General features: G+C 38.5%; 1 protein-coding gene across 2 annotated transcripts in view; it reads left to right on the forward strand.

The window, feature by feature from the left end:
* Positions 1-18903, forward strand: part of LOC108233439 (glutamate receptor, ionotropic, kainate 2) — an 81411-nt gene that overhangs the window by 45066 nt on the left and 17442 nt on the right. For both annotated transcript variants that reach the window (XM_017411902.3, XM_017411903.3), the window contains exons 7-11: positions 9249-9392; positions 11853-11960; positions 12091-12204; positions 12294-12500; positions 13758-13981. In XM_017411902.3, the coding sequence (XP_017267391.1) occupies positions 9249-9392; positions 11853-11960; positions 12091-12204; positions 12294-12500; positions 13758-13981 (797 nt within the window). The remainder of the gene's footprint in view (positions 1-9248; positions 9393-11852; positions 11961-12090; positions 12205-12293; positions 12501-13757; positions 13982-18903) is intronic.

The following is an 18903-nucleotide window of genomic DNA, read 5'->3' on the forward strand; positions in this document are numbered from 1 at the left end:
GTGGAAGCAATATGTAACTAGTTCACAAGCAAAAATAAAAACTCATTTGTACTATTAGAAACTTGCAACATGTGAATCAAGCCAGTCCCAATCTATACATTTATGTCAAGCTTAATAAATAATCCCACTAAAATGTCAAACATGTCTCCAGGTAACTTTTTCAATGGGTGCTTTGGTCAGTTCAGCCCCAGTGCTCTCAAACTTTTGATAGTGAACACCACCTCAGAAATTACTAAGCTCTCTGTGTACCAACTATTGCATTAAAAAGCAGTTGTACAAGCTTACAAGTTTATATTTATAGCTGACATAAACACTGGTTGAAGGCTGCAGTTTAAGATTTAATGGTTCCATTCCATCCATTGCTGAGAACAGCATCACTGTACACTGCAGTTGTGGCTCTTTTCCTGGCCCGCAACAACTAAATACAAATTTGAACAAATCTGAATCAGGTTTACTTGCTTTTTTGCACCTTTTGTCACTGGCAGGACCTGAAAAGTAGAGACTTAAATGATGCTTATACTAGCACGTCTTTTGACAATAGTCAGATTCCAAAATATGAAATTTGAAACGAAGATTGTAATTAGCTTGAACTACTCATCTTATTTTAGCCCTTTATACTTTTTTAGCTTTACATCACTGCTCAGCTTATCGTGGTTAATTAGCTTGTTAGTTAATTTGTAAATAGTTGAGACCAAATCTTCTTCTGAGCACCACAAGAAGGATTCTGAGTACTAATAGTGGTGCTTGTACCACACTTTGAGATCCATTGTTTACATAACATAGACAGCACATATCATTAAAAATGCATATGGCAATATTGCATTGAGAATTCCACAGACTTATTGATATAGCAAACATTAGCTAAATATTACTCATAACCAAATAACTTTTCTATACCTGGCAACCAGTTGTCAGAATAAAAAAGCAACATTTTTACCAGTGCCACTACTGAAACTAATACACGCTAAGATAATTACCTGCCTAAAAAATTGCCCCATAGCAATAATCAAATAACAAATCTTACAAGTCATGGCTCTTTCTTTAAAGCAATAACTCTTGGAAGTTTTAAGTTGCTAGTTTTCTAACTTCCTGTAGCAACTAGTTGAGTTGAAATGCTAACACTGACTTTAAAGGGAAGAAAGAAGTGAAAGTCTGGTTATCATTGTCATTTTTATTTATGTCCTGCTTTTTAAGAGTGCTGCAGCTGTCAATGTTTTTTTGTTAGCAGTTGCTCTTTTTAAAAAAAAAAAAAAACCTTATTGTTTTGTTTGTTAAGTTGTAATATTCTTCATCCACACCACAAGGGGGAGCTGCAGCCCCAGTGTGGTTGTCTCTAATGTTAATTAAATGCTTGCTAAAATGGAGTTATTAGGTATTCTCTATGTGATGTAAGTGGACTTTTTGCCATTAATTGCTTACTGGTGTGAAAAAAAAACATCAGAAGGCGAGAACAAATGCAATAGAAGATTTACAAAAACAAAATTACTTAAGTTTTGTTTTGACAAAAGTTGTTGCTTTCTAAATGCTTTTTTGAACTTAAGATGTTTTAGAGCCAGCTCCTAGTTACCCTGAGTGTTATTGCACATTAAGGCACATCTGCATTAGCTTCACTTGTCAGAGCCTGTGGCTAAAAGCTTAATCTTTTCTACAGCCTATTGTGCGTTTTAGTGTCTTTAGCACTTTTGTAATCCCAGACTGACTTGTAAACGTTAAGATCGTGGCTCTTTATGACCTGTACCATCTGCTGCCAGACTTTTTGTTAATCAAGCAGCTAAACCTAATGCAGTTATTTATGACTCTGGCTGTATGTTTAGTGGTGTCATGCTGAATGATTACGTGACCAATCAGACACCTCCCTGATGGCATTTCATCTCTGCCTCGTTATTATAGATAATAGCATAACAGCTGGCCTTCGTATTTGCATTGAACAGATAGACAAGAGGATGATATTGATCTAGCTCTCATTAGGTAAATACATAACCATTTTTTTTAATTGACAGTCGAGGGCAGATGATAATGTTTTTGCCCGGGTCTTTGTGCATGTGTCTGTTACTAAAATATCTCAGGAACCACTGGGCACATTTTAATGGACCTTGCTGAAACAAATCACTCGATGCATACATCTGCGACTTGGAGTCAGTCCAATTCTACAAAGCTGCCACAGCTAACTGACCTTAAAAACACAAGAATGAATGTCACTCAGCTAGGTGTACAGATATTGACCTAAGTTTTGGTGCGTTTCTTGCTGAGACTGACCTCCAACACATATTCTGAGCACTAAAAGATCACGCATCTTTGTTTAAAATTTTGCCATTAACTATTTAGAGTTAACTCTTTGTTAGCAAAATATACTACAGAACAGATTTTATTGAAACTTTAATGAAAAAAATCATTGGATATATATATCTACAATTCACTAACATTTGGAGCTAACTCAATTTAAGATGGCCACCACAGCCAACTGATGTTAAAAACACAAAAATGGCTATGTTTTAGTCAACTTTAAAGATGTGGAGCTAAGATTTGGCGTGGTTGTAGCTGAGATTATTTCACAACACATGCTCCAAGTGTTGCTCATTGTGAAAGACCTTTGCCTAAAGCTTTATCATTAAATGTTGGAGTCAATCTGTCTGTTAACGAAATGATTCATGAACCACTTGATAGATTTTATTGAACCTTTCAAAAACTAATCATTGGGTGTACATCTACAACTGATTAACCTTTGGGTACAACCCAATTCAAGATGGCTGCAACAGCTAATCAACATCAGCCAACACAAAACTGACTATAAATCAGTCAGTCAAACAACAGTGAGCTAAATATTGATGTGGCAGTAACTGAGAGTCATTCACAGCACGTACTCTGAGCAGGGCCGCTCACAATATTGCATGAGATTGCTCATAACGTTATTTTCAAGGTTTCACCGAAACAGCTAGAACTTTGTCATTTCTCATTATAAGATGATCTTAGTCGATATCTCTGGCATGAAAGGCAGCGGGCAGTGTGAGTCTTTTAAATCTACACTGTTACTGTTAGTAATGTTATCGTAGGTATTCTGAGTGGGTCCACCTTGGTTTATGTCATTAAATTTCATTACTTAGCAGTCAGTACTAATAAAGTTCAGACATTACCCAAACGTGTCCTCGCTGGACATCAGAATTTCATAATATATATATAGTTTCTCACCTTTATGTTTGATTAATAAGAATTTAGCTAATGCATATATAATTAAAAAGTTTTTAAAAAGCTAAATTCGTGACTGCAACACTTTCCACCGTCTGCTCAGTGAAGCAGCACAACTCCATAAAATGAATAATTAGCTCCCTCTTCAATCAAATCATCAAACCCCATGGGTCTGTCTGTAATCTGAGGGCAGAGTGACTTCAGCTTCAGTAAAAACAAAGACTTTCCATCTCTCCTGCTGACACTGTGACTCCGATGCTGGTGGCAATGCCGCTGGGATGTGTTTTTGTCTCCACATGGTAGTTTGTGTGCTGCCGCTGCTGTTGCTCTGTGCCTTGTAGCTGCAGCCCAGTGATGCATGCAGAATAACAGGTTCATACTAATCACATTAGCATTAATCATATGCATATGATATGTATAAACAGTGGAGTTCTGCTACACATAAGCATGGCCATCACCAGCTGGCTTTTTTGTGTGTTTGTGTTTATATTATTTAGAGGGAAGCCTAGGAGAGTGCGACAGTCTGGAAGGAGGTGAGAGGAGAAAGAGAGATGTCGTTTTTCAGGGTGCTCCATTATCATATAGAATTATGCACAGATGGAGAGCTGGAATGAATACTTATGCAGCAAAAATGAATATATTTGTATAAACACACTCACTCAGACACACACAGAAAGAGAGAGGAGCTTGCTTTCTGTAGAGTGAGGTTCACCTGTTCTAAATGAGGGAACTGCATGCAACGGCAACAAATGAGGCACGCCTGGGGGAAGCTTGCAAGTTAGAGTTTGTTATGTGTCTGAGAGTGATCATGTTTTTAATATGTGTGCGTGTGTGTGCGCGTGGTGCGCACACATCTTATTAATTGGTTTCTGCATGTGATTTAATATTTGCATTCGCCTCACATATTTTGCTTACGAGAGGGAGAAAAGAACTGAGACATCAAGGCGAGGAAAGATGTGAGTTGTTGGAAGAAGAAAAATGGGTTTTTCGGTCTGGTGTATTTACTGAAGCGAGGGAGGACTTGCTATTCCAGATGGTCAAAGAGAGTAAGGGGACCGGAAAAAAAATAAAACAAGGTTTTCGACATGTTCTTTGAAACCTTTTCCCCTCTCTGTATAAGTGTCCCAAAGGTGCAAAATTGATTCCACTTAAAGCACTTAAAACACCCCGCAGGACCTTTGCCTGGCTCTGCAATAAATATCAAGATCGCTCTTGGATTGTTTTTAAATTAAATGCAATCTGCCAGAGCCGAGAGCCATCATTTCATATTTTTCCCCCGCTGAGTTTTCCTTCCACTCGATGCCAGCCCCTTTTTGTTTCCAGAATATCAGGATTTTGAGCAACTGTCTGGCTCCAGAGAAGCAAGAAAAATCATTGCCTTATAATTTGAATCTGGCAATATCTGATATATTAGCCATGTCTAATTAAAAAAAACGGGAGACATATTTCTAGGAACGGGTATGTCACCATGGATAACAATGGTATAAATCAGTCAAACAAAGAGACTGATGGAAGAATTAGTGGATTATTTTGGCATCAGAGTGCAAACACAGCAGCTTGTGGATCTGTGTTTATATTGTGCCACAGCCAAGATCCTGTTCTCAAATAAACTGGTGCGTTTGATCAATCTTTATGTGACCATAAACAAGGCGCTGTCTCCTACATTGGCCAGATAAAACATTTTTACATTGCTGCTAACAAACTGTTACTGATGCATGTTATAAAGCCTTTTCGAAGTGCTCTAAAACCTGATGCATACCGATGAATCATCACAAAGCACTCACTGTGCTCTTCAAGCAAATGGACACTTATCTAACAATTTATTTTAGGTAAATTGAGTGAAATATTTCAGCTGTAGTTAAAAAAAACTCTCTCGTGTCCAGAGGCTTTGCGTGTATGCACAAAAAAAAAACCTTTTCATGCAAAACTTCACATCAACTTCATACCTGTCATATACACATTTCTACAGTTATTGGTCCTTTGGGGACACTTAGAGGGTATGCTAGGAAACTGTTCATGTGAAAACACTTATTGCACCATAGACACGAGAAGAACAATTAATACATCCACATAAATGCAGTTACATGAGTGGATATTAAAGCATATGCAAAGTGGTGTAGAATAACCTTTAACAACAACGGTTTTAGCCTTATTAGAGGATACTGCAATTGACGCAGTGTGAAGAGGGCGCGTATTCAGAGACCGAGAGGATTAAGACGACTGGCTCATGAGCCACTTTAGGTTTCCAAGAGCAATTGTGTCGGAACAGTTCTCAGAGCTGAGGCCGTCAGCTAGGAGCACAATTTTCAGCGAGTTGTGTTTTTTTCTTAATGTAACTAGAGCCACCGACTGCACACATATTTTTTAAAAAAAAGCACCACCACAAGACGAATATGTCCGCGTTACTAGGAAGTATTTTCATTGGACCAGTGTTCATAATTTTTGTGAAGCGCAAATCCAGTGAAACAACATTGTAGCGAGGTGGATTCATTCACTCTAATGAACAGCATGGTTGGGAACAGACTTCAAGCTGGCACAGATGGGGGGCTTTTTGGTGAGTAAATTCATTTAATTGTCCTAATCTCACGTCGCACATAGAGCCTGTGCACCCCCAAATATCGCCATAGCTTGACAGTATTATGAACAGGCAGTGGTTCAAGTGAGTAACTTCCTGTTTTCAGTTTGGATTCACATACACAGTTTTCATACATCTGGATATATTTGTTGCTTTGTGCATACGCTATTTTCTCGATTTAAGTGTACGCCATGTTTCAGCAGGAAATCCATTCAAGTTTTTGTACAGAAGGCCCCAGATCAAGAGACTTGGATATACTTGATTCAGGTCCCATGGCCTTCTTACCACCTTAACAGCTCTGGGGATCTGTGGTGTCCTTATCTCTCCTTTTTGATCTGTAGGGGGTCTGTGTGATTCAGGACGTTTTTTTTTTTACATTTCCTACCACAGATTGAGATCAGTGCCTTGGGCTCTTTGTTGAATATTTTTTTTTGTTGTTGACCAGGCTACAGCTTCCTGGGAGAACCTTTGCCTTGAGGCAGTACAACAATTTTAAGATGGGTGGTACATGTTCAAGGACGAGCACATTAATACAAAGACCCATGGTTTGCACCCAGAACACTGCTCTGGAACAAACAGATCAATGTTATTCACCTCACACGTTGTGTGTTATGCCAGTCACTGTGTTTCACCACTGTTTGCAGCTCTTTTTTTTGTAGATTTAAAACCCTCAAAGCACGAAGTATGAGCCATAATATGACCACTTTTTCTCAGTGCACATTTGTGCAAAATAAGCTTTAAATATCAGTGTCTTGATTAAAAATAGCAGACACTGTCATGACAACACATCAAACCAGTTTTTTCTCAAGCTATTTTTGTATGAAGGCCAGTTCAAAGAGTAGGAAAGTAACAATTTTCATAAAGATACTCTTTGTTTTTCAAACAGTTAAACCCAGCACAGAGCAAGTTAAAGTTTGTCTTTCAAGCTTTCATGAAACAAATTGTCAGCCTGCTGTCACGTATCAAGGCTGTGCTAAAAGCAATCTATCTGGATTTTACACTTGGGCATATTTCAGAATCAAAAGTAAACTAAATATAAACTTCTAAGCTGAACTTTCAGTCTGTTTCTGTTTTTAAACAACAACAAAAAAAGCTGTCAAATATTTACTCCCAGGAGTATTTTTTTCATAGGATATATTTATAGAGAGACATGATGATTAACTGAAAATTCAGCGCATACAGTAGTTTGTAGATGGAGAAATCAAAATATACTTATTTATAAATAAAAGAAAAAGTTGAGGATGTCAGAGGAAACTTGAGAAGTCAAAAGTAAAACTGGAAAAGGAAGTCATCTAAAAAGAGTACCATAGAAAAAGTTTCAAATTCAAATCTTTTGAAATAGGGTTCTGTGTAAAAGGCTAAAAACAATTAATAATTTACCTGTTCTAGATAGCTCTTTCAGCAACATCAGTTTGGAGAAATGAAGGTTAAATCTGACCAGGTTGGCAAGGTAACAGTTAATTTGAGCAGAGCCAAGACCAAAGTCACATGCTGCCATCTTAAAACAACTTCAGTCTCAAACATGTCAATGCAACTGATGTAAGCTAAGCTTTTACATTGTTGTTATTTTTGGCTTACATGGTTATTTACGTATAATTTTATGGTTATTTGAAAGTAAAACATCGACAGAAGCTAATTATTGCACTTCCGATGCAGTCTGGATCACTTTTAGCAGTAATATCATAATATTCCTGTCAGAATAATCTTGTAATTTAAAACTGACAGCGGTGAAAAGGTCTATAAAATAGGGTTCACATGAACCACTATGGAAATCTTGAATGGCGTTCTTTTAAAGCAGTAACAATTTACTTTGGTTCTTGGCTCCTGTTAGCTTGTCAATCCAGTCGAAATTAAACTCTATCTTTTTGAACTGAGGTCATTTTAAAGAACTATCTAGAACAGGTAAGATACTAAATATTCATAACCTTTTTACAGAACTGTGATTCAAAACGCTTGAACTATATCACTGATGAAAAAATTCATCGGATTTGTATGAATTTTACAAAGCTATTTCAAGAAATTCATTATATTTGTTGAATATTTAAAAATATATTGTCTTTTTTTTACATGGCGTGTGAATAATATTTCATTACCTTGTCTTAATTTAAATTGTGCTACTTTGTCAAAAACACAATAAATGGGTGGAAAAGGATGGTTTCAGTTCACTAGCATGGCTTTTTATGTAACTAACTCAATAATTGAAAGACGGAGCATAACAAACTTCCACATTATTGGAGAAAATATTGTTTGGAGACCAGCTATGCATAAAACTCCGCTCTGTTCCAGGAAATACAGAATTGAAATGAGAGACTCGTTTCCTAATCAGTTTCTGTCACGATCCTCGTTCATTTATTGACATACTGCTGGGAGAGGAGATATGGCCATATAGCCGTTCCCTTCCCCGAGAAAGCAGGGGGGATAAAAGAGTGCAGAGATGTCTCCCTGTCTCTGATCTACTGCTGCCTTTGACAAAACACGGGAGAATTGAGGGACAGGCCAAAAACGTTCCTATCCATCAGCGCAACCACACATGAGCTCCCTCCTCTTTTTACTATTCTCAAACTTTTCACCTAATTCTCTTTTATTTCTTGTCGTTGGATGTAAGATTCGTCTCACTAATTGGCCTATTATCATTAAAAAGTCTTGAATAAACAGCATATTTTTGTGCTTTTCTTGCTTGAAATGCTTACCACGGGGGGAAAGATGAGTGCCGAGCAGCAGCCCAGCTCATTCTCTCCAGCAGCAGAGGCTCCCACAAAGATCCTCTACAGGAGCTGCAGATGCTTTGTGCTCCTAAAGTAATTTTTTATGCTGCCTCGCAGGTTGGTCATCCAGGACTTGTCGAATGAGATCATCATAGTGTGTTTCAGCCTGTGTGGGGCTCCGGAAAACAGGATCTGAGCTGAGCTGTAATGCGTTGACCTGAGCAAATGCAGAGCGTCTCAAACTGTGTGGACAGACGGCATGAGGGGAATTCATGTGTGCCCGGCGGAGCGGTTAAGATAAATCTCAGCGTGCCAGAGTGAGGAATTTTGAGCATTTACTCCCTTTGATGACTTATTTCTAGGGTTATGTAGCAGCCATCAGGGATGCAATTTTAAGTGTACCCCAGCTTTGCTTGTGCTGCATGTAGAGTGAGTCTGTCAGAGTTTCCTGTGCCTACCGATGTCTGATTTGCACTCCCTCTCTTTGGGAAACAGGCACACCCATCAGGAGCCATTAGTCTTCACCCTGACAGCCCATCCTTCCACTGAAAGACTCCCTGGCAGAGGGTTCCAATTGCCTCAGATGCTGGTCGAACATTTTTTACTAACAGGCTGACACTGGTGCAAGGCATTTATACAACTAGCAATAATCCTGACTTGTTAAAGACAAAACACGTCCAACGGTTTCGTATGTTCCTCTGCAGGTGACGAAAGGAAGAAAGGTCAACAGGTCTTTAAACAAAAAGAGTAAAAAACGCCTGACAATGTTACCTTCCTGTTTGCAGACGGATGCGGCGTTGATGTACGACGCCGTGCATGTGGTGGCGGTGGCGGTGCAGCAGTCTCAGCAGATCACCGTCAGCTCCCTGCAGTGTAATCGCCACAAGCCGTGGCGCTTCGGAACCCGTTTCATAAACCTCATCAAAGAGGTACACGCCGTCATTTATGTGAGATGAGCCGAACGCCTGCTGCTGATGGCAAAAAGGGCAATAATGTTTTTGCCTGTGTCTGTGTGTGTTCATGTGTCCGTCTGTTAGCAAAATATCTCATGAACTGATGAATGCATTTTAGACAAACTCACAGAAAGTAATCATTGATGTGCATGTACAACTCATTAACTTTTTGGGATCAATCCAATTGAAGATGGCTGCCACAACCAGTCGATATTAGGCAACATAAAAATTACTATAAAACAGTCAATTTTACAGATATTGGGCTAAAATCTGATATGGTATTAGCTGAGCCTGATTCCCTCAACATAGATTCTGAACTCTAACAGATTGTGCAGGAACATTGATTAAAATTTTGCCATTATCCACTTGGAGTTATTCCTGTTAGCAAAATATTTCCTCAACCATTAGACAGAGTTTATTGAAACTTACAGGAAATATGTATTCAACATACATTTACAACTCATTACCTTTTTGGAGTCAACCCAATTCAACAAAGCTGCCAAAGTCAGCTGACTTTAGAAAATACAAAAATGGTTATAATTCAGTCAGTTTTACAGATATTGTGCTCAACATTGGTTTGGTGATAGCTGAGAGTCATTTACAACACATACTCCAAGCACTAGTCATTGCGCAAGATCTCTGCCTAAAATTAGCATGAAAAATTGGAGTCAAACCTGTTTGTCTGCTAGCAAAATATCTCATGACTCACTGAAAATATTTTAATAAAACTTTCAAGAAGTAATCACTGAATGTAAATCTACAACTGATTAACGTTTGGAGTTAACGCAGTTAGAGATTGCCACAGCAACTAATTAACATTAGCCGACACAAAAATGACTATAACTGAGTCATTTTTACAGATATTGTGCTAAAATTCAATGCTCTGGTAGCTGAGATTCACTTACAACACATAATCTGAGCATGACATCTTGCAGTATCACACAAGTCTGTGCATAATGTATTTTTCAAGGTTTGACTGCAACAGCTAAGACTGTGATATCTCAACATAGGATGATCTTAGTCTAAAACTCTGTAGGTGATATGCATTCCTTCGAGGAATGCTAGGCCGTTGGTTTAGTTTTGTATTTCTCTGTGCAGTCATTGGTTTACAAACATTTCTGTTGGCACATCATTATTCTTCTGCTGCTGAACAATTTTATTGTTTTTCAAAGCAAGCATTTCTTCATCACTGTCTCTTGTTGTGATCATCGTTATCAAACGCACACCTCAAACAACCTTGACACTCTCAAAAATCTTTGTGAAAATGGAATCGTAAAAAAAAAACGAAAAAAAAAAAAAACACCTGCCTTATCCGCAGTAACTACAATTATTTTGTTTCATTCTCTTTCCCCCCACATTTTCTCTGCGCTTATCTCCTCCTGCGTTTATATCAAAGCCTCAGTGTGTCTCCTTAACTCCAGTCTGGGTCAGCCATTTGCTTTGTTCTACAAAGCTCTTTCATTCTGTGGATGGTATCATTGCAGGTAATTTTCAGAATGAGCCATTGTTGTAGCCAGTGCTTCTTTCTCCCCCTCCCTCCTGCGTCTGCCGTGCCTCTCCACGCCCGTCTGTTCCTCCGATGGCTTTGATGTTAAACTTCAAGCCCAATGAACCACATGCATAATGAACTCTTACCTGTCAAAGCTGCTTCTGTTCTCGCTGCTTTATTGTTTCTTGTTATGTTGCAGAGACAGAGGCAGTGAAGGGTGAGTTGGGTGGAATTATTAATTGGAAAGGATTTAATTTAAAGTTTAAAGGTACTCGTTGCAAAGTCATGAAGACCTGTCATAAAACAAAATGAAGCAATAAACAGAATCTGCACAATATTTTTCTCACATTGATGGTTGATGTGTTCTTAAATTAAAAATTTAGAAGCAAAATTTGTGACCAGTTACCAACTACCACGAGTGTTTGTTCACCTACGAAATCAGTTAAAATGACTGAAAATAAGTCAACAATAGCAACGTCCATGGAAGAGCCGTTTGGGATGGAGAAGTCTGACGATTTGGATGTATTTATTGAGTAAAGTATGGAGATAAAAAGATAGGCTAGGTTGAATTGATAAACTTATTGGTCTAGGAGAAGTTTAACAGCAGATAGTCTCTTATACTTCTGCCTTAAAATCTTCTCCCAGAAGATTTTACACTCATCAAATCCCAATTATTTGTTTACCTACGTAGGCTACGGTCGGCCAAATGTAGGTCAATCATGTGAGCTTTGTTTACATTGAGTGTGGACCCACATTTCAGAATTGCCATCAATATATCTGGAAAACTACTGGAGTATTCTCTTTCTCACTGCACCATCTGGTTTTAGTTCAGGATAACCTTTTTTATATTTGATTTGCAACGAGAGCCTTTAAAGTGGGGTTGATTTTGTTGAGCATGTTCAGTTTATGAATTTATTGTTACCGGGTGTATATTTTTGTTTCTCTAGGCTCACTGGGATGGTTTGACAGGACGCGTTCTCTTCAACAAGACCAATGGACTGAGAACAGATTTCGATCTAGACGTTATCAGTCTGAAGGAGGAAGGCCTGGAAAAGGTCTGGCCCTCATTACAGCTGGCGCTCAGCAAGATGTATAAAAAAAATGTTTTCGATGTTTTGAAGTGCTCAATTTCCTCCTTGCAGTCTGGACAGGTGATACAAACTTGACACTAAATTGTTTCTACAGATTGGAACATGGGATCCTCCCAGTGGTCTGAATATGACAGAAACTCACAAAAGCAAGACATCCAACATCACCGACTCTCTGGCTAACAAATCCCTGCGTGTTTCCACTATACTGGTATACATGGCCCCCCAAAAATGACAAAATATCAAATACAAAACACAATGCTTTCCGCATGACTACACCAGCTTATTTTCTCCCTGCAGGAGGAGCCGTATGTGATGTTCAAGAAGTCTGACAAGCCTCTGTATGGGAACGATCGCTTTGAGGGCTACTGTATCGACCTGCTGAGGGAACTCTCCGGCATCCTGGGCTTCCGATACGAGGTGCGATTAGTGGAAGATGGGAAGTACGGAGCGCTTGATGAGAGCACAGGCCAGTGGAACGGCATGGTGCGGGAGCTCATGGACCATGTGAGTCAACAATCACCGGGGTTGAATAAAACAAGCACTTTTCTTTGAAGAAAAAGAAAAAGAACCACAAGCACTCCTTTAAAACTTAAAACATTAAATCAACCTTTGTCTCTCTGTTAGCAAAATATCTTGTGAACCACCAGACAGATTTTATTGATACTCTCAGAAACGAATCACTGGACGTATATCTACAATTGATTAACTTTTAGAGTCAATCCAATTCAAGACGGGTACTGCAACTAATCAACATCAGCCGCAAAAACAGCTATAACTCAGTCAATTTTACAGATACTGACTTAAAATTTGATGTGGTAGTAGCTGAGAGTCATTGACAACACATACTCTGAGCGTGATCAGCGTGATAATGAGTGCAGTTGTGCATAACGTGTTTTTTTTTTCCAAGGTTGTCCAATACTGCAGGAGATATGCATTCCCTAAAGGAACACTAAGCCTTTATTTTTTTATGTGTATTTTCATTATGTGCATAAAACAGTTGGATCAAAAATTCTGCAATGGAAACAAGTTTAGTGAATAAATAAAGAAAAGAAATAACAAGGCACGTTCACGAGGATGTTAGTTCTTCTAAATCATTTATTCTGTTGTCCACTGAGCTTTCTATTCCTAGAGTTTCAATTATGTGTCAATAATTTAGAGGTTTTTCAGGTCTAAGGTATAAAAATGACTTCAGTAGATAAACATCCATTAATGCATAAAACATGAGGTGATGTTTTTTTTTTTTTACCATACTTGTGCAATGGTAGTCAAGATATGAAAAGACAAGTGCCACCTGCAGAGAAATCAAAGAAAGTCTTGGGCAGAAACTTAAAGATGAAAAAGAGGGCAAGAAAATAGGCGCTGGTAATTTTGAAAGACGAAAATACTCCTTGGAAGGATTATGCAAAAATAGAGCAGAGCAAGAGCTTCAGCCGCACAAAGAGCTGATGTTACAGTATGTTCAGAGGGGACATGGGGTTAATTTGTCACAGATTAATTTAATACAAAGATTGTTGCCTCTGTGACTCACCTTTGGCACCACATAAGAGGGATCAGACATATAAAATCTCAGCATCCTACCTGCTCCTCCAGCTGAAGTAAGACACCTCTCTCTCTATTTCATCGTCTTCTTCTTCCAGCAGTTAAACTCAGCTCCCAACAGAAATCAGTTACATTTTTATCTATTTAAATAATATTCAATTCATCTCCTTTAATTGATGGACCCAAACGCCTCTCAATGCCGTCTCTGTCATGTCATTGCAGAAAGCAGACCTTGCTGTTGCTCCTTTGGCCATCACCTACGTCCGGGAGAAGGTCATCGACTTCTCAAAGCCCTTTATGACTCTTGGGATAAGTATTTTGTACCGCAAGCCCAACGGCACCAACCCTGGGGTGTTCTCCTTCCTCAACCCCCTCTCGCCTGATATCTGGATGTATATTCTGCTGGCTTGCTTGGGTGTCAGTTGTGTGCTGTTTGTCATAGCCAGGTAACATGTCAACCCGCGGCTCATTTCCTTTACTTCCCTCTAAAGTCTGCCTGCCTGGTTGTTTTTTTCACTAACATGCAGTTGTTGCTTCATCCCAACCTGCAAAAAGAATTTTGATCTTAGAGGATCTCTGTGGTCACAATACGGGTTAGGAACAACAGAATATTAAGGTTGCATTGAATGTCTGTTTATTAAGGACCATATAAGTGATTTTACACGTTTCACCTCTTCTTTATGGTTCTGTTTTAATAAAGAAAGCACCGATTGCTCAAAAACTGAGCGGAATCAGATGATTTTCAGCTTAACCAGCTCGACCAATGACTGGCGCTAAAAAGTCCAATTTTTTGGGGTTCTTTAAATGTGTGTAAATAACATCTAATTCAAACTCTTAATACTCTTAATACATTTTGGGTTTGAAGTATTAACTGACATAGGAAGACTCAATGTTAAAAATCTAAAATAAAGTAAAATGAGAGCAGTCACGGATCTAAAAAGATTTTTTAGAGAAAAGGTGGAGTATGAAGTTCCAGAACAAATGTAAATATAAAAAAATCATTTAATTGCTACAATTGCTGCAATTTGCCATGCTTAATGTTATAAATAACTGATAATTGATTAAATACAATTAATGTTGAACCATCTAACAGATCCAGAAGTCGGTAAGAGGAATTGCTTTGTCAAATAATATATTGAACAACACCATTTGTTTTATACTCTGTAGTTTGTTTTAAATTGTCGTCTTGTATGGGGAAAAAACTGTTTTGTTAAAAATGCTAATGTTTTTTATTGGTTTTCTTGTGAGCACAGTTTTTTTTTAGTTTAACTAAAAATGAAGGAAAAAAAACATTTCTTGTTTTTTCAGTTAAAGTTTTAGAAAGAACTCAAAAGTAATCAAGACAGAATCAACCGGACGGAGCTTTCCAAACACTGAAAATCAGAATCAGCTGAGAAAACCGAAACTGGTGCATTTCAAGTTTTAATGTAAAAGTAAAAGAAATAAAGCTTGAATTGTTTTCTAACTTTCAAAATCCAAGAATACAAAAAGCACTTGTATGGTCTTTAAATTTATCTTACGATAAACAAAGCACTTCTCCACAAGCATCAGAGACTGCAAGACCTGCTGCCACAATCAGCTGTAAGAAATGTGCGGTGTACAGTTCTTACACTATCTTGATAAACCTTGCTAAATCCCTGTTGCATGACTGATGCAGTGTGATGTGTGTTAACCCCAGGGCTCCTCTCCTTTCATCCTGAGAGGTTTGGGTTTAATGCACATTTCAGCAAATGTTACCGGCAAAATGAGCACACGAGAGGAAAGCAGCAACTGTCACCTAAGTTAGTTCAGAATATGCAAATTATGCCCATAGCTCTTTGTTTCTACGCTTGGTCAGGGTAAGTAATGCACATGAAATTTTTGTAATATTCTTCTGGTTCTGATAAACTGACCTCAGTGCTTCTGATAAATTAAAATGTTCGCGTTTTATGAGCTTAAACTGCTGGGTTTTCTTTTGTCTTTTTTTTTTATTTTCTTATTTTATGTATGAGTCACATAAATAGGCCTGGTTGTCATTATGTTGCCAAAAAATATGCAGTCAAATCTCAAATTCAGTGTTTTCTACAGTTGCTGAGCTGGTTCTCCCATAATTGTTGTATTGATTGCACAGCCACCGATTGATTAAACAATCTCCCAAATGCTGGGTATATTATTTTCTTTAATCCCCTGCAAATAGAGTGAGTGAAGTGAGCTTATGAAGCCCCGGTTTTGCACAATAAAACACCAAACACCTCAATCTCACCAGGGATTCATGTCCTTGAGTCGCTTCACACACACATACACATTACATTTTCATCTCATTTCAAGCTCCGCAGAAACACATTTCACTCAGTGGTTTCTTCCAGCTCTGTTTGTGGTTGAATTGATTTCTCTCTTTGTTTGCAAAACAAATGCTGTTCTCTCCAATGACAAAACATTTACAGTGCACAGAATGACCTCCTAAACAGAAGAATGGATTATTTAAACTGCTTTTTTTATGTCTAACCATGATTTACAGTTTTGTAGTCTGAGTCCTAGACGCTTGTAATTTTTAAGATCTTAGCAACGTAGCCTCTTTACTTTGCAAGAGATGAGGCAACAGATCTATAAACCCAGGCTGAGAAATTGAATCCAACAGAAAGTTAATGGAGAGAGGGTGTTCCGTGGTATTATTGTCAGGACAGGTGAAGGGGAGGAGAAGGGACATGGTGTGGGAGAAAGAAAGAGGAGAGAACTCCTCTTAAAATTCACCGTACAATTCGACACGTCCCCTGAGCTCATTGTGAGGAGGTGACCTTACGTCTGCGTGCTTCACTTCCCCTTCTTTCCAGCGATTGGCGTGCAGGACACGGCTTGCAAGGAATGCAGGCCAGCCACAGGCAAAGGTCGTGCAGAGGAGCCATCAGGCCCTGCGCTCACAAAATACACACGTAGACGCCGCGAGGAGCAAACACAATCCAATCAAGTGCACATTATATAGATCTACACCCACAACCTTGCAGTCTGCATACATCTCATGTCGCCCTCAATCTGCCTCAGGCTGCGGCTTCACATTATATATAATGACTGTGAGCGACCACAAAAGTGTTTGGCTCTGAGATGGATTGGATAGGGCCAACACAAACACACACACAGTTTCTACAAACAAAATATACACACATGCACAGCTATAATGTTGTTTTTTTTTATTATTATTTTTGCAGAAACATTCATACACCAACAACTTGATGTATACAAGAATAAACAGCGCAGAAACATTCAAGAGCACAAGCTGCATTCCACTCAGCTCCACAAGGCCATTGTGCCATTACAGTTGCCTGTGGTTCCAAGGAGACAGAGCTCATTGGCATTCCAGTAAATCAGGCATCCTGATGGTGTTGACAAGAAGAATTATAGTGTGTCATCACTGCCATGTCCACACAGATGATTCGTGAGGGGATGGAATTGCAAATAGCTGCAAAGGAAATGCAACAGGACAAAAATGTTGCTGCATTTATATCTCAAAATGCAGCTCCTTAGTTAGGCTGAGGCAAAAGAATAAATACAAATAATAAGTCAAAACACGATCTTAGAAAAAGATTAAAGCATGACAAAAAGACCCATCTATTTTTATTTCTCCAATAGTCATGCAATAATTAAGCCAGTTTTTCACCCTGTATTTCAAGTTTCTACATTTATTAGTCAAATTCAGTATAATGTTAGGTTAAAAAAAAAGGTTAAAAACAATGTGTGGGTATATTGCATAGCACAAGAATTTGTAAGAAAACGAAATGAATCCAATAATTATGAAGCACAAAGGTGGTCAAAAACACATTTGTATTGATTTGTACTGATCCTTTTCCCCAAGGGGACGAGTAAAACCATGTAAAACCATGCCAACAGTGTGCTCTAACAGCATCACGCACTCAGACCTGTTTTATCCTCCTGATGAAGGATGACTCACAGGGAAAAATGACTTCTTTTTTTTTTTCTCCACACCTCTCTGGACCAGCACCTGTGTTTTTTGCACCACTGAAGTCTTAAATGTGCATTCATCTGTGTAATGAGAGGTTTATGCACCGCAACCCCACTAAAATATCCTTTCACTGTGTGACTGTGGACGGACTGTTCTTGCTGACACAGTCTGATCACGTCCTGTACTGACATTCCCATTCACCTGAGGAAGTGTTGCTCATCTGCTTTCCATAAATATTCCACTATTAAATGAGCAGTAAATGACTTGGACACTCTTTCAGCGGCTGTTTGTCCTAAAGTTTCCCCAAAAATCTGACTGCAGGTGCAACTTCAGTCACTGTTCCTATTATCTTTAAAATTATAGTTCGGCTCTTCTGAAGTGTGGTTCAGTGGTAAGGTTATGAACACTCATCTTGCCTGTTTTAGAGAGCTCTTTGAACACCCTCAATTTGGAGAAATAGTGTTTAATTTTGACTGGATTGGCAAGTTAACAGCTAGTTGGAGCCGAATGAGCAAAAACAGGTCTGTGATGTCCTTAGATGAATGGGGGTGCACCCACATCACTCTAACTATTAGCCTACATTTTATTTATTTATTTATTTTCTCCAACTCCTGCAATTGGTGCGTAAAGATGCATAGACTCTTAGTGCAGGTGTATTGGTTGCAGAATTTAGCACAACCTACCCTGCTTGTGTTTTTATGCAAACATAATAATTATTTTAGAAGCCTGATTTGAGTAGAACTACACTTTTAGATGTTGTATGTCTTGGTTTATCCAGAAACTAGGCCGAATCACATCAAGGATAAATAAAAATAGTTAATAAAAATTGTCTAAATTTACTTATTTAGACCATAAATTTATTTATCTTCAATTCTAAAGAGTAGAGTAGCCTACTCCAGTAGATTGGATTATATATGTGGGGGTGGCTGCCGAGGTGGGCACAATGTTAGAAGAGGCAGTCAACAAAATAATGAACACTGCCAAGAATACACTTCTGCAAGCCATGCACTTGAAAATAGGCCGTGACTTTCAAAAATTGGTTGCGTAAAATGCAGCCGCACAGCTCGCTAGTCACTTGTTTGCAAACACTTAAAACTCAGTGAGACTGCTAATTAAATCTGTTAACTAGTATCTAACAGTTGCAGCCCACTGACATACTGGTCTTAACATGAGAGCTAGTGTTAGCATCAAAAGTACTAACGCTAGCTGCTAAATAACCATAGAATTCCATAAAACAATCACCATGTAATGGAAATTACCAGTGATTTAATTTTGTTTTTAAATAGGTAATAAGATCTGCAGACATCTTTTAGATTAGAGGTTTGATCTTGGTCCTGCTCAAATGAGCTGTTAGCTCATCAATAAGGTAACAATTAAACTATATTCAACTAAGCCATTTAAAGAGCTGTCTACACCAGGTCAAGTATCAATTGT

This window comes from Kryptolebias marmoratus, linkage group LG19, assembly GCF_001649575.2.
Source record: "Kryptolebias marmoratus isolate JLee-2015 linkage group LG19, ASM164957v2, whole genome shotgun sequence".
NCBI lineage: Eukaryota > Metazoa > Chordata > Actinopteri > Cyprinodontiformes > Rivulidae > Kryptolebias > Kryptolebias marmoratus.